The 17,032-nt window shown below is 34.1% G+C and overlaps 1 protein-coding gene across 1 annotated transcript; it reads right to left on the bottom strand.

Annotated features, from left to right (window-relative positions):
* Positions 1-13,990: 13,990 nt before the first annotated feature.
* Positions 13,991-16,781, bottom strand: LOC105801200 (probable inactive receptor kinase At1g48480). The gene is made up of 2 exons (XM_012632534.2): positions 15,238-16,781; positions 13,991-14,953 (listed from the first exon to the last, which is right to left on the bottom strand). Exons 1-2 carry the CDS (start codon positions 16,478-16,480, stop codon positions 14,376-14,378), a joined length of 1,821 nt encoding a protein of 606 aa, XP_012487988.1. The 5' UTR covers positions 16,481-16,781; the 3' UTR covers positions 13,991-14,375.
* Between the last annotated feature and the right edge of the window lie 251 nt (positions 16,782-17,032).

The following is a 17,032-nucleotide window of genomic DNA, read 5'->3' as shown; positions in this document are numbered from 1 at the left end:
CCTTTGCTGTAGCATTTAAAATATGAATACTTGGGAGATAATAGCACCTTGCCAGTTGTGATTTCTACGGAATTGACATTCGAACAAGAGGTCAAGTTGTTGGGAGTCTTGAGACAATTTAAGAAGGTATTAGGATGGACTTTTATTGATAAAAAGGGAATTAGTCATGTGTTTTGCATGCATAAAATCTTGTTAGAGAATTGCTACAGCAAGTCTATTGAGAAGTAGAGAATATTGAATTTGATAATGAAGGAAGTTTTCAAGAAAGAGATAGTCAAGTGGCTTGATGTTGGCATTATTTATCCAATCGTAGATAGCTCGTGGGTATGCCCTGTACAATGTGTTCCCAAGAAGGGAGGTGTCACAATGGTTAGCAATAACAATAATGACATCATACCAACTCGCACGGTCACGGGATGAAGAGTGCGTATGGATTATCGTCGGAAGCTTAACAAGGCAACTAGGAAGGACCATTTCCCATTGCCTTTTATTGGTCAGATGTTGGACAGGTTAGCAGGAAAACTTTCTATTGTTTTTTAGAGGGTTATTCAGGGGTATAATCACATTGCCATAGCTCCCAATGACCAAGAAAATGCAACTTCCATGTGTCCATATGGTACTTTTGTATTTAGACGGATTCCATTCGGATTATGTAATACCTCGATAAATTTTCAGCGTTGTTTGATGGCTATATTCTTGGATATGGTAGAGAATTTCCTTGAAGTTTTCATGGATGATTTCTCTGTATTAGGAAATGATTTTAAAGATTGTTTGAAAAATCTGGAATTGGTTTTGTCTTGCTGTGAAAAAATAAATCTTGTCTTGAACTGGGAAAAATGTCACTTCATGGTTTATGAAAGAATTATCTTAAGGTATAAGATATCACAACAAGGAATTGAAGTAGACAGAGCAAAAATTGAAGTAATAGAAAATTTGGTACCTCCCACCGTTGTTAAGGGTGTTAGAAGTTTTCTAGGTCATGCAAGATTTTATAGAAGATTCGTTAAGGATTTTTTAAAGATATCTAAACCCTTGTGTACACACTGGAGCAAAATAGATCCTTTGATTTTGATGAACACTGTCTGGTTGCGTTTGAGGAATTAAAGAAAAAACTGGTAGTAGCACCAATTGTAGTAGCTCCAGAATGGACCTTGCCGTTTGAACTCATGTGCGATGCAAGTGACTATGTTGTAGGAGCAGTGTTGGGGCAGAGGAGAGACAACACTACGTGTAATATATTATGTTAGCAGAACTCTAACGGATGCACAGCTTAATTATACCACCACGAAAAGAGAGTAGTTAGATGTGGTGTTTGCGTTTGATAAATTTCGTCCTTATCTAGTAGGTACCAAGGCCATGGTTTATACAGATCACTCAACTATTAAGTACTTGGTGCGTAAGAAAGTTTCCAAGCCGAGATTGATTAGGTGGATATTGTTACTAAAAGAGTTTGACTTAGAAATATGAGATTGGAAGGGCATTGAAAACCAAATGGCTGATCATTTGTCAAGGTTAGAATCGAGTTGTGAAGATGGAAATGATAACTTTATCAAAGAATATTTCCCAGACGAACAATTGTTATTTGCCAAGGCATTACCTTGATATGCCAGCATAGTAAATTTCTTGGTAAGTGTTGTGACGCCGCTTGATTTAAACACCCACAAAAGGCGTAAATTTCTTCATGAAGCTAAGCACTATTATTGGGATAAACCATTCTTATTTAAACATTATGATGATCAAATCCTTTGAAAGTGTGTCCTTGATGACAAAATACACAGTATTTTACAACATTGTCATTCAGCTCCTTATAGAGGATATTTTGGAGGAATGAGAACCGCTGCTAAAGTACTTTAATCAGGATTTTAGTGGCCAAATATGTTCAAAGATGCTCATGAATTCTATCAATCATGTGCCCATTGTCAGAGAATGGGAAATCTATCTAGGAGACATGAAATGCCATTACAAAGTATACTGAAGGTTGAGTTATTTGATTTATGGGGAATAGACTTTATGGGTTCATTTCCACCGTCAATAGACACATTGTACATACTTTTTGCGGTAGACTATATTTCTAAATGGCTAGAAGTGATAACCTTAGCTACTAATGATGCTAAGTCAGTACTGAAGTTCCTACATAAGAACATTTTTATAAGATTTGGTACATTTAGAGCCATTATCAGCGATGAAGGATCCCATTTTGATTGTAAATTAGTGGCCAATACCCTGCATAGGTATGGGGTGAATCATAAGATTGCTATGGCGTATTATCCCCAGAAAAATGGACAAGCTGAGATTTCTAATAGAGAAATTAAACAAATTTTGGAAGAAGTGATGAATCCATCTCGTAAGGATTGGTCTACCAGATTGGATAAAGCTTTGTGGGTCTATCGGGTTGCGTTTAAAACACCATTAGGGATGTCACCTCTTAAACTCATTTATGGGAAGCCATGTCACTTACTTGTTGAGCTTGAGTACAAAGCATTTCGGGCTATCAAGAAGCTGAACATGGACCGAGGTACTACTAGCAATAAAAGGTTGCTAGAGTTGAATGAAATGGAAGAGTTGAATGAAATGGAAGAGTTTCGGGCACAAGCATATGAGAATGCTAAACTATACAAGGAAAAGACCAAGCGATGGCATGATAACAGAATCATGCCAAGACAATTTGAACCAAGACAGTAGGTATATTTATTTAATTTCAGGCTCAAATTGTTCCCTAGTAAATTGAAATCTCGCTGGTCGGGTCTTTTTAAAGTAGTTCAAATATTCTCACACGGAGCTGTTGTTATCAAAGACATGAAAATAGGTGTTACATTCAAAGTTAATGGACAATGCTTGAAGCACTACTGGGGTGCTCATGTGGAGAGCAAAGCATCGACCTTTGAAATGCTTGAGTTAGTCATTTTTTATTTTATTTTATTTTATTTATTTGCTTTACTTTAGATTCATTTTTTTAGTTATTTATGTTCGTTGGTTATGTGATAAATTTTTATTTCATGTTGTTTCATTTTTCATTTTTATACATTAGTGCAGCTTTTCAAAGGTAGGATAAAAGAATCAAACTTATTCGTGTGTACTGGCAGGACGATTACCATAGCATTACAAAGGAGCATTATGTCGTGACAAATTAGGTGATGATATGTTAAATTATCATGGGTTGACCGGGTAGAAAAGTCCAAAAGAGAGATTCCTTGAGCAGATTAACCTAATAATTTTTTGGGAAGCCTTAGGAAGACAACCTATATTGTACGGCTATGTCATTTTATATTTTCTTCCTCAAAAAAATTTCTTTCTTTTCTTTTTGCCACATCACAAACTTCCGTAGCACATTTCACCTTCTCTAAAACTATCATCATTAACCATCTTTTTCCCCCTCCCCAATTGTTCATGTTTTACGGTTTCCTTATTTTCAACATCTACTCCATTTTCTTTTCACTACATCTCTCAAAAATTTATCTTTATTCTTTTTTAATGGATCGCGTTAAGAGTGCTTCTAAAACCATTGAATCATTACGCACTGACGCTTCCCAACCAAAGACATTCTTCAACTCTGCTACGGCCACAAGGTACGCAAATAATATTCTAAAGCATCCCTTTTGTTTTGAGTAGTGATTCTTGTTTAAAGATGAACCTTATATAGGATATGATGAGTCTGTATCATCGATAGTAGAGCAGCATGGGTGGGGCATTTTTTGTTTGCACCCAGAGGATGCAGAGTAGTTAGGGAGTTCTATGCCCATGTGAACTCTCCTGATTCTTCTTTCATCTATGTGTGGGGCACTTCTATATTGTTTAATGAAGACCATATAAATGCTCATTTGGCCTTAGAGAGGTACAAGATGAACATACTGAGTTTGCGGATAATGTCACAATCGAGGGTTTGACACAAGTTTTGAAGGATTTATGTGTCGAGGGCACACAATGGGTTGTCTCTACTTAGGAATGTTACACTGTTGAAAGGGCTTCATTGAAACCGATTGGAAAAGTGTGGTATCATTTCCTGAAAAGTTGACTTATGTCATCCACGCACAATATCACTATTTCTAAGGAAATGATGCTTTTATTGCACTCTATTATAAAAAGAAGAACAACTAATGTGGGAAAGATCATCTTTCAAGAAGTCTATCGTTGTGCTGAGAAGAATGCTGAAAGTTTAAATTTTCCTTCTCTCATTATTGCATTATGCAAGACTGCTAATGTTCCTCTTACTGACGCTGAGGATATTACCCCTAATAAGGGTGGACTCAGAAGGGTAATTTTTTCCAAGCTCTAAGGCAATGTCCTTGAGGCATTAACACTGTCTCGGTAACTCAAGAGAGCCAGGCTTCTACTTCCAGTTGCATTCTTACAACAGCACCTTCAATCACTCAGGGCTCAATCGACCAGTAATTATGGAATTCTCTGAAGCAGCTAGAGCAAAGGATGCCCCTGTTTGAAAGCCAATAATACCAACTAGCTGAAGAGTTTGTCCATGCTAAAGAGCAGTAGGCTCAGTATTGGTCATATGTGAGGGATAAGGATTTGGCAGTTAAGCGATCTCTGCAAAAGAATTTTTTGAAGCCAATGCCATAGTTTCCTATCTTCCCCATGACTTTGCTCCCATATGCTGAGGCTAAAGTAGAATCAGCTCCAACTACTGCCGGAGCTGACTTACTAAATAAAAAGACCAATGTTGACGTTGGACAAGCTATTGAAGAAATTGAGAAGTCAACATCCATTAAGCCTGGGAAGGATAAAGAAGAAGGAAAGGAAGGACAGAATGACCCTACTACTACTACAATTCCTGCCACCACAAAAGGCAAACCTCTTGTACCACCATCTCCACCAACCTCTATAACTGCACAAGATCGTGCAATTGATCAGTTGATCTATGACCTCACGGAGACCGATAAGGAAGGCGAAGATGTAAATCCCATGAAAAGGAAGATGAGGTGCAAGGTCAGTATCCGCAAGTCCACACGAAGAACTAAATAAAGTACCTACAATACAGTCCAAGCCAGATAAGTTTTTTTTTCTTTCTTTTGATGATCATGCATTTCATTTCATTTTTCCATACATTTGTCTATCCATAGCTATATTTTTATTACATGCACATGCATTGAGGACAATACATCCCTTAGGTTTGGGGGTGAATTGTGCATTTAGGTTGCATTTTATATAATATAGATGTTTTGCCATTGCATTGTAACCATCAAAGTACTATTTTGTCTATAAGAAGTACAGTTTATACTTATGACGTTCGATGACAAGTTTATATTTTTTGATATACCTAGAACATGTGACAGTGGATTGGGTGAATTTAGCTTAGGTTAAGATGCTTGAAAATTAATTCCTAAAAATAAGATGTCTCATACTCAATGTTTTTTTTTTATTTTTGGATATAGTAAATATCTTTTAATGAACTTAGGGAATTTTAAAGCCAATCATTAGTTATATTGCCACAACATTATGTAAATAAAGGACAGTAGACACTCTAATGTTTAGAATTGCCAAGTAGGTCGGTCAGCATCACTTTGTTTGCTCCATCGTGTTGTTGATTAGAAAGGTGAGTCTAAGCAAGAGTGTGTTTCATGGAAATAAAATTAGGGGCACTCCGCTGTAGCAAAAATGACTGAGTAGCTAAGGAGGTAGTTGTATGCTCCATCCATCTTTTTAGTAAAAAGTTTGAACTTCATATGTGACTTTTAGTTTAAATTGTGACATGATTGAGTACTCGGCAATTCGGTGTATGCTCCACTGTGATTGTTAAGTCAAAGAATTTTGTGACATGCTAAATCCCCTAATAATAATATCATTAAAAAAAGCATAAATATGATTTATATATTCTGAGTAGACTTAAAGCAAGTAACTTATGTTTAGGTAATAAATGAACTAAGTAAATTAAAAGATGGTTGCTATAGTCCAAAAAAGAGAATACATGAGTACTTAGGAGATTTTGTGTTTAGGGAGAAATTTTTGCACTACCTTTGTTAAGTAACCCTTTGACACTCGAGCAAGTTTTAGGAAAGAAAGGAGATTTCTGAGAGTTGATGTACTTATTTTTCTTCGAATAGCCTGACAGTATGAGTTGGTCCGGTGTGCTAGCAAAATGTTGGCATTTATGCATACATGCATATTTTTCTTGAGGAAAAGCAATAACTTAGGTTTGGGGGTGTGATAACTCTTGAAAAGAGTTATATTTCATGCCTGCGGACCTAGTACATCTAGTTGCATTTTAGAACATTTCATTAGTATTTTTAGAATTGCATTAGAACTTGGGTTGCGTTTAAATATTAGGTACTTTTAATTGCTCATGGAAGGGTTGTGTTTTGTGGTATTGGCAGGTACAGGATGAGGAAAAAAAATAAAGGAGTGAAGTTTTTTCAGGGCAAAAGGATGGTCAGATTGCCAACTAGTATGCCATGGCAATGCCAAGAAGGTGCCCAGACAGCATTTAGCGCATATCAGTTTCAGCCTAACTCTATTTGCACCAAATAAATCTACCTAGAAAAGAGGAGAAGATAAATATTGGGCTGTTAGAATTAACCTGAATAAGAAAAAAATAATTTAAAAAAGCCAAAGGAGGAAACCCTAGGGAGCAGACGAAGGGGGAAAAGATCCTTAGGCAAAATAGAAGGTAGTGACTGAATAGAGACAGGGAGAGGAAAAACAAAGGCAGTCCCTCTCAGCCACCTCAGGACATTGCGCAACTGGAGTGTGGATTGGACAAGCTAATGTTGTCTTCCCGATGTTCTTCCATTATTTCTAATTTGTTCATTCGTGAATTATAGTGATGAAAATGATGTTTGAGTTGAATTTTATTTACCACCCTATGAGCTAAATCTCATCTAAATCTCATAGGGTTGGGGTTACTTTGATGAAACTTTAATAGTCTTTAATGGTTGTAGTATAAATCTAAATTATATTACTACTTCATTCAATTGCTTTATTCTTTAAAATGTATGTAAGCAATCCCTAGACATAATTGATTGTGCTGCATACCCTTAAATTAATCTAAAGTCTGAAAAGGTTAGATAAGTTAGACCATGGTTGAATGATATGAGCAAGTACGCAACAGATACTTGTAGTAAACTCTAGACATAGAACAACGTTCATACATAAAGAAATAGTGCAAGGTACCAGATTAAAGGCCTATAGACACAGGAAAGGTAACTTGAGGTATCTGCTCTTGAAAGAGGCAGGCCACTTTAGAACTCTTCTGAGTAGTAGGTTAAGTATGATTTTGCTGAGGCATTGCTGACAGAAAAAGTAGATTCCTAGTAATCCCGACCTTCCCACTCAACATCCCGTAACTATTATCTTTTGCCATAGAATCTTTGCAATTGCATTCTTAGTTATTTATTTGTTCATTTACATAATATTCCCGTAGTAATTCTCATAATTTCCATTACATTTCTATTCTTATTGCCATAGCATTTCCAAGTATTAACTAATTCTACATATTGCATACATCACTATTCCTTTAATTGCCACTGCATACTTACCATAGCTTTACCACAACATTAATTGGATTTTATATTATAATAACTTGACCAGTTTTGTGCCTCAAATCGATCATCGTGGGAACGATACTCACTCATCACTTTGTTACTTGATTCGATATGTACACTTGCACATTCGCATATTATATTCACACGCGACACTTATTTTATCGATGTGGTGTGAAAGGCCATAGTTGTATACCTGTCGTATGCTTAAACATTAAGTTTGAATTGTACCCTTTTTGTGGATTGTGACACTAATTACTTAATTATTGGATTTCTTACTAGTAATAATTCTTCTCACCACTAGAACTGAAGATATAGAAATAAATAAGAGAACAAAAGAGTTCTTAATATAACCCTTTAAAGAAGAGAGACAATTTATAAAATGCCTTTGGTTATGTTCTATTGTACACCTAAAAGTTTTATTATTCAATTTATATTTCCTAAAGCAAAGGAAACATATTTCCATAGACAATACAATAGTATATACTATCTCTAGGGATAAGAAGCATTTTTCTTATTTGGTAATGAATGAACTAACCTTTGGTGATAAAAATAATTTAAGGCTCTAGAAGAGCTAATATATTGTTACCCAATGTTAAATGTGGTAATGAAACATGTTAATCTTTCATAGTATAAAATTAATTCAAGGCTTGAAGAGTTAATACATTATTATCTAAAGAAACAAAACGATAATTAATACACTATGTTTTAGTTAGTCTCAAAGAAATTATTTTTTTAAAAGGATATATGTTGTAACAAATATCATATTGAGATTATGGATGAAGAGCCGATAGATTTCTACATATTACATCTATTATAATAGGTAAGAATTTTGTATTGGAAAATTTATTGTCTTTCCTCTTGTTTGTACTATACATATATTAGTATGGTTAAATCATAGTAAACTACAAATTTAGTAGTTCAAATATACTAATTAGTTGGCATGATCAGTTAGACCATCCCAATCAATAATGATGTGGCAAGATAAGAATTTACATGAATATTTATTAAAGAACCTGTATATTCTCCATTTACCAGTTATTGCTTGTTCTTAAAGAATATTTATTAAACCTCACTAGCAAAAGTTGAAATTGAATCTCTTGCATTTTTTTAAAGAAATATGAGTCCATTTTATCCAGCAATTGGATGGTTTGATATGATTTTAGTAAATGCACCTACAAAGATAATCATTTATGAGTTATCAACGTGCAACCTGTAGTTTGTGGGATTACTTTTAGATTATGCAATTGAGACAATTCTTGTTATTGTTTGGAAGTTCATTTCTTAGGCTTTCACTGATCATTGTAGGTTAAATTGTCGATGCGAGTAAATATCATAAAGTTGATGCGATTTTCCGAACCTGAGTCGAACCTAAAAAATATGCCAACGAGACCTGAACTTAAAAGTTAGGAGAATTGCTCGAATAGGAAGGACCATCTTGAAAATTATCTAAATGGATGGAACCTCGACCTCGTAGTAGTTGCAGTATAAGGAACCATAGCTAGATTAAAACTCCAACCCGCTTAACTCACAAGCTTACTAAAACCTCAGTATAAGGAAGTTGCCACACTTCGTGATGGGAAACAAAACGATAAGACAAATGAACACTACAAACTTTAAAAAGTTTGATAAGTTCGGTTTAGTTCAATAAAGAACCAGAGAGAAATAATCTCACAAATAATTTTTATATTCAAAAGATGGTCTCCTTACAATTGAAAAGTTTCAAACTATTTATAGACTCTTAGAAAGCTAATAGCCATATTTGGCCATAATGTTGTTCACACATAGAATTAAAATTCATTCATGCATAATGTTGATTTAGTGGATACGTGAAGGGTTACATTCTTCCCCCTTTGGATGTTCATGGATGTTCATCCTCTTGTGATTACATGTATTTGGACATTTATACATGTCTTTAGATGTGAATAGGCAATTTGTCCCCCCTTTGAAGTGCATGAATGGGCAGATTCATTCTTTTGAGAAGATTCATGTATGAGCACAATGAATGCTACCATTTTAATGCGAAACTTCTCTCATTTCCATGCATGCATGTATAGATGAAATGTATGCTTCATTAATCTTGCAATTAAGGCATTTACATGTGAATGTTGAGTGAAGAGTCAAGTTCATTCCTCAAATTGGTGCATGCATAGTTGAGGTTTATTGTGTACATTTATGGAGCTTCACCTCCCTTGGACGCCAATGCATATGAGCCATGCATGAATGCACTCAAATAGTCATATTAAGCTCCCCTCCTTGCCACCATCCATGTATGTGAAGGATTCCTTGAATTTGGCCATTCATAAAATGCATGTATCCATGTATCTAGTCCACCCATACAAACAATCACATGAACCAAAAATAATGGCATGTATTTTGAAGTTCTGTGAACATAATTGTGCATGCATTTGGCTTTAATGAATATGCATAAAGAGTCTTTAAATGGCTAGTCGAACAATCCCTATGACACACATATAAATAGATGTTAGATCATTTCAAACAATCACACATGAATCAACACAAAGACTCTATTTAACATGACTCTTTAACAACATGACCAACTAGATTAAAACTGGACTTTCAACATGACTAAACGACATACTCAACTAATACAATAGTTAAACAAACCCAATTGTAAGCAACTTAAACACTCGAATAAAAGCATGGCATAACTTATCACATGATGAAAACATAAGATAAAACAAAATCTGTGAATTAAAATGCAATGCAAAACTAAGACACATTAAAGATGCCAAAATCTAAGACATGTTATAAAACACAATTAAAACGATGAAATAACAAGGACACAAATTAATTATCATGACAAGAATTGAACAAACTTAACTTTAAACAAGCTGTGGAAATAAAACAAGTTAAAAAGCATAAATGGGCTTTAAACGTCCATATGCAAGGTATTGCATGGACTTGAATGTTTTCATCTTGCATTTGGGCCCTTTGAACTTGGCGCAGTTTCGAGGCCTTCAAGACGAATCACATGATTTGACTGGAATCGCATTAAAAGTCTGATGTTTATGTGTATAAAATGGTTTAGCTGAATTAATAATTAAATGCCTCCAATAAGTAGCTAAACAGTATTTTTTTTAGAATAAAAGTTTTTCTATATATATAAGGATATGATATTTTATATGAATTAACACTTATACGCATCATGCCAATAAGTTTTGATAAACACTCTCTATTACAATTGTCTTTTGGTCCTGAGTCAAATACAATCCATTTTATAATTTTTGAATGTGTAGTAGATATTCAAGTTACTCCACCACAATGCACGAAATGGGTGTTCAAATAAAGTTGTGAATATATATTAATTACAAGTCTCCTTGTATTATTAGATGTTTTGATCCAATTGAAGATTCAACTATGATTGATTTCATTATTATTTTGATTTGACAATTTTCCTCCAACATTAAGGGAGAGAAATAATGGTTGGATATAAAGTACTTAGAATGAATTGTCATTATTTAGATCCTTATAGAAAGTAATTTGAAGCGAAGTTCAAGAAAATAATTTACTTTATTACAACTTAACTATCGATGCATTTCTTGACTTTATGAGAATAACCTAGTGTTATATACCAACTAATATTTTGATTTGAAACGAAGTCTTAGTAGGACAATATGTTAGAATAAATGAAAGTCATGCATGCTTGAAACATGGTAGATCAGTTGGTTTCAAAGGTAAAAATTAGCGTAAAAGAAAATAATAAATCAATATGGTCATATAGTGGCGATGAGTGCTCCTGAAGAGACCCAAGACATAACAAGTCATTAAAACTCGAGAAGAGATTCAGGTACTTGAAATTGAATGTGAAAATAATGAAAATAAAGATATATCGATAAGTTATGTCAATACGAGAAAATATAGAACCATGGAAATAAAAGTTGTCGACAAAAATTTTGCATACAATATTATTATTGAAATCATGAAAAGAATGAGGATTTTGAATAAATATGTTGAGAAATATAGACATGGAATAGATTGGACAAAAACAAAAAGACACAATTCAAGTAGAATTAAATTATGAAGTTTCTGAACCAGCAGACTAAACATTTAAAGGTATAAAGTCGGTGAGGTACAAATGAGTAGTTTTGCGAAAACAAAAAAGAAAAATGAAGTTTATATTAAAATCCTTAAAGTATTTAGAATGCTGGAAGCATATAGAAATTTTCAAGAAATTGTTCAAATATTTGAGTAAATATATATTAAATTGATTGAACATATGTATATTATAGAAGGATCATGATTAAAGTTTGTTATGGTTATTATTGGAAATCTTATAGAGATCAAAAAATATTTCTCCCAAAATTTTTCTTCACTTATGACTTAAATGCTTAGCAAATCCATTCAAGTAATCATTTGAAAAGCTAACATTCAAGATTGAATACGTAGAATTTGAGATATCATGTGATGTTGTCATGAAGGCAAGTAAATACGCTCTGTACTTATTTTCCCTTAACTGAGATTTTATCCCATTAGATTTTATTGTTAAGGTTTTTAATGGGGTAGCATGTTATGTGTATTATAGATATGTATACTATTTTTCCTTCAGTAGGATTTGTTTCCACAAGGTTTTATCTTAGTAAAGTTTTAACATGGCACATTATCTACCAATGAATATCTAAGCGAGAGTGTTATAAATATATTATTATTAAGTGGATGTCTATCAACTTCAAGATAAGATTGATGTACTTTAGGACTCTAATATTCAGTAGAAGTAGAGTTTTATTTCATTTATATTTCTTATATCTATAAATATAAATATAAATTTTGGAGAAGCATTATAATCATCCCTATTGATGAATTCTTTATTATTTATTTCATAATATATATAATTGTAATTCAAAAAATATATAAGGTATCAAATCAATCCTCGTATATTTTACTGCATATTAAATTAAAATTTTATATATGTCCAAAATAAAATAAAAGTATATTGACTTATTTGACCTTCCAACTTTAAAATATATATTTTAGTCCTTCATTTAATTTTTCTTTTCTTTTACCCTTAAATTAATGTTTTTTGTCAAAACATCTTGAAATAAATGAAAAATTAACATTTATTAACTTTATTTACATTATGAGTAATTAATTAAAATTTAAAAAATTCTATAATTTTTCCTCTCAACTACTTTAGAGTGCCACCCTTCCTGGAAAGCATGGGTATCTTCAATATTCTTTTGAAATTGAAAATGAGATATCATATGAAACAAATATTTTTATGATACCATTACCAGCTGTATCCCAAATTATTTATTTGTCTTCTTCAACATCATTATTCTAATCTTTCATAATATTAGATTATAGTAAAAGATTATGGCAAAAAAATCATGACACACATAGGTGAAAAAATTTATGTTATATATATATTTATAAAAGATATTTAAAGATGAAATAAAGTTTTAGTCAAAACTAGATTATGGCGCACTTACAATGTTTAGTATAACAACTAAATATGACTTTAATTGAAATGGTAAAGTTGAGTTATTAAAATCATTATGTTCGGGTTTGAATCATCATTTGCAAATTTTTTTAGATTTTATCTAAAAGATAAAATTGACCTCAAAATAATAGCTAAAGCTTTTGATAGATTCTACACTAAATTAAAATCCGGTTGAGCGGTGATACTAACTCAGTAAAAATCTTAAATATTAGTATTGATGGTAAAACTATTAAAAATTATGGTGTATTAAGTTGAATCCCATCAAACACATTTAAGTGTAAAATTAACATGGTTTTACACACTTTTATAATTTTCTTTACTATTAATATTTTAACTATTAATCTTGAATTCATCAATATAATTGTACTTGTGATACATGTGAAATTTTGAATCAATCCTATATGTTTGTCATATCGACTTAAAACTCTATCTGTATTAGTATATATATTTAACCTTTATCAAATCAGTGTAAAATTGTTTGTATTATTATATATTTAACGGTTGAAAATTTTTTAGTTAAAATGAGTAGTTAGAAATTTTTATTTATTACAAACTTGGCATATATGACCTATATGAATGAAAATCAAATATGACGGTTGGATTCTTAATATATCAATCATAAAAAGTTATGAAGTATGCAAAATCATGTTAGTTTTATATCGGTGTAAGTTAATCCTTTTTTAACAGAGGAAGAATAGAATTCACATGACAAAAATATCCCCACGATAATGTTTATTATTTTATAAAAAGAAAGATTTTTAATGATTGCCCAACTGCGCTGGGACACGATTAAAGGTGACACAAACTCAATAAATCCCTTGAATATGGTATAGATTATTTGTCGAATATTTGAACTCTAAAAATTTTAAAAATAAAATGGATTTAGGAAAATAAATTTTGATGGTGGACTCAAATATTCAAATATATGATTAACAAAAGTAATGAAATTTTGTATATGGTCCAGCCTAAAATCTGTGGTGAAATAAAAAACAGAAAAATGAAAGTGATATCTTAATGCGAAATGCAGGGAAGGGTGAGCGAGTAGTAAGAAAGCAAAAAGTAAAGGACCAGTTATTCACACTTCACACAACCAAGTACAATTAACAATATATGAATTCCCCCTACCAAATGCAAAATTACAGGGAAATAAGAGAGAAAAGAACAATGTTTCTATGAATGTGGGGGAAAATGTTGAAGCAAAAATAAAAATGGAAATGCAAAATGCAACAGTTTCTTCAATAGAATGAACTCAATAATAAACATACAATACAATGAGAACTCTATCAAACCAAAATGAAAAAAATAAAAATAAAAAAAAATGAAAGATTGCTGCTGACATTTTAGTCTTGTACTGAAGATGGTGGAGAGCCTACGAAAGCAACTGAGTAAACCAGCTGCGATGACCCATCGTCTAGGATTTCATGTGTCTATGTTCTCTGATCGCTAGAGCGGCAGAGCTCCTCGATTTGGCTCGTCACCTCATCCATTGCAGGACGTTTGTCGGGATATTGAGCAGTACAGTTAATGGCAAGCTGTAAGAGCTGGACCATGTCCTCCTCCACATTCTGGTATCTGAGAAGTTCGAGGTCGAACACCTCGGCAGTCCACTCCTCTCGAACTACGGATTGGACCCATCTTGGGAGGTCTACTCCTTCCTCATTTGTTAATGCATGTGTGGGTGCCTTCCCTGTAAGCAGTTCTAGAAGCAATACACCGAAGCTGTAGACATCGGCTTTTTGAGAAACTTTACGAGCATCTGTTACCTCTGGAGCACGGTAGCCATCTACACGGTTGGGGGTCGATGTTGGGCCAGAAAGCTGAGCAAGACCAAAATCAGACACACGAGCTTCATAGGATGTAGTGAGAAGGATGTTGGAGGATTTGATGTTTCCATGGGAGATTCCTGGTCCCTTGGAATGGAGGTATGCAATGCCTTTGGCAGCTCCAAGGGCTATGCTGGACCTTGTATCCCAATTCAATGGAGTCCTGCCAGCTCCTTTGTTACCTGTTTGAAAATGGCAATTATAAAATTTCAGAGGTAGAAATTTAAGGGTTCTTTAACAAAGTTGCTAAAATGCAACAGCAAACGAAATTGTAAATGCTAGATCAGTCAATAACATATAACCAAGAAATTGATCTACAAGATTTAGCTGATAGAAATTCAAAAAGTTGGTCCATTCCAGCAATCAAAATTGTCAAGAAAAAGGAAGAACATCGATAATAACAGTGCCGCAAAAGCAAGAGTACAATGCCCGCAAAAGAAAGCCTAGTAAAGAAAGTGATACTCACCATGCAAAAGTGCAGACAAGCTTCCTGTGGACATGTAATCATAAACAAGAAGTTTCTCATCTGCACTGAAGTAATAGGCCCTTAATGGGACCAAGTTCTGGTGATCCATGGCTCCCACTACCTCCATTTTCTCCTTGAATTCCTTTTCTGACACCACCACATCCTTCAACCTCTTCACTGCAACAACCACCCCCATATCTAAGGTGGCCTTATAAGCCGTCCCAAATGTTCCCTTCCCCAACACCTCAGCAGATGCCCTCAATAGATCCTCCAGATCGAATACCCTCGGCGCGTTCCCGAAAAACACCAACTTCTTATTCCCACTGCTCTTAGCATCGTTTTTGACTACCCCAGACAAGGCACCACCATTTTTATTATCACTCTCCCCTGCTGCCTTGTCTGCTGGAATTTCAATCTCAGCCAGTTTTGCAGGGGCTATATCTTTTGTCTTGGTTTTTTTACCACCCTCCCTTCTACATAGACATATCAAGAGAATCAAAACCAATAAAACACCAAGCACACACCCAATGACAATACCAGCAATTGCTCCACCAGACAACTTGCTCCCACTACTCTCAGTTCCGTCACAAGAAACCAAAGGCTTCCCGCATAAAGAATTCCCTTGAAAAGCACTCTTTGGTTTCCCTGATAACCCTTTCGGGATTGATCCGTTTAACTGATTAAAAGAAACATTCAATTGCACAAGCGAAGGCAACTCGATATCTGGTATTGACCCAGATAAGTGATTGTTCTCTAAAAACAATGTGCCCAACCTAGTCGAATTATTGACACTTTCAGGGATGGTACCACTGAAATTATTGTTTGCAAGATTTAACCGGATGAGGTTTTGCAAAGTGAACAAGAATCCCGGGATCTGACCCGAAAACCCATTCCCTTGTAAGTAGAGGTTTCGAAGGGTGGTAAGCTTGGCAAAGTCGGATGGGATTGACCCAGACAGAGCATTGAAACGAAGAGAAAGAGTTTGGAGCTGAGTTAAGTTACCAATGGCAATGGGAAGCTGACCTGACAGTCCCATTCCGGGGAGCCTTAACTCGACGACTCTGTTTTGGACACAATTTACACCAGTCCAACTACATGGGCTGCTTGAAAGATTCCACAAACGGATGCGTCCACCAACAGCTGCTCGAAGAGCCAACAAGGCTGCCCTGTCGGAAGCTAGATCTGAGCTCACACTCACCACCAATGTTGCCCATAAAAACAATGAAAAAACGATTAGCTTCATTGTTTTCGTTGCATGGAAAGAAAAAAAGAAGTGAGACAGAGCAAAACAAACGCAGTGTTGGGGAGTTGTTTTCAGATGGATTTAATGGGTGGTTTGTTTGACAAACATGGAGGTGGGAAATGGTTTTGTAGTTTTATGAATGAATGTGAATAGTTGAAACTTGGAGAATTATTAAAATGTTCTAGTTTTCTGGGACAGGGAAGTTATGGAAAAAGATCGGGATCTAATAAAAATTACGCAAAAAGTTGGTGATGTTGATGAGCACTATTAACAACTAAGAAGCAAAAGTAAGTACCGAGTTTGAGTTGGCTTGGCCGCCTACCTGCTTCCCTGTTTTTCTTTTTTCTTTATTAATCTCATTATTTTATGTATCCATATGTAATCCTAATATCATTCCCAATTTCCCTCTTCTTTCCTTTTTTGAGTAAAACCATGTATTTTCCTTCTTACATACATCTAAATTGTGGTATAAAACTGTAATTCCACGTCATTCTTATTCCTTTTTAATAGGGACATGACAAATCAAATTTTCCATCCTAATTTTTAGCATTT

The sequence above is a fragment of the Gossypium raimondii genome, chromosome 7 (genome assembly GCF_025698545.1).
Source record: "Gossypium raimondii isolate GPD5lz chromosome 7, ASM2569854v1, whole genome shotgun sequence".
Taxonomy (NCBI): domain Eukaryota; kingdom Viridiplantae; phylum Streptophyta; class Magnoliopsida; order Malvales; family Malvaceae; genus Gossypium; species Gossypium raimondii.
The sequence above is the reverse complement of the archived record's forward strand: the minus strand, read 5'-3'. Positions and strand labels throughout refer to the sequence as shown.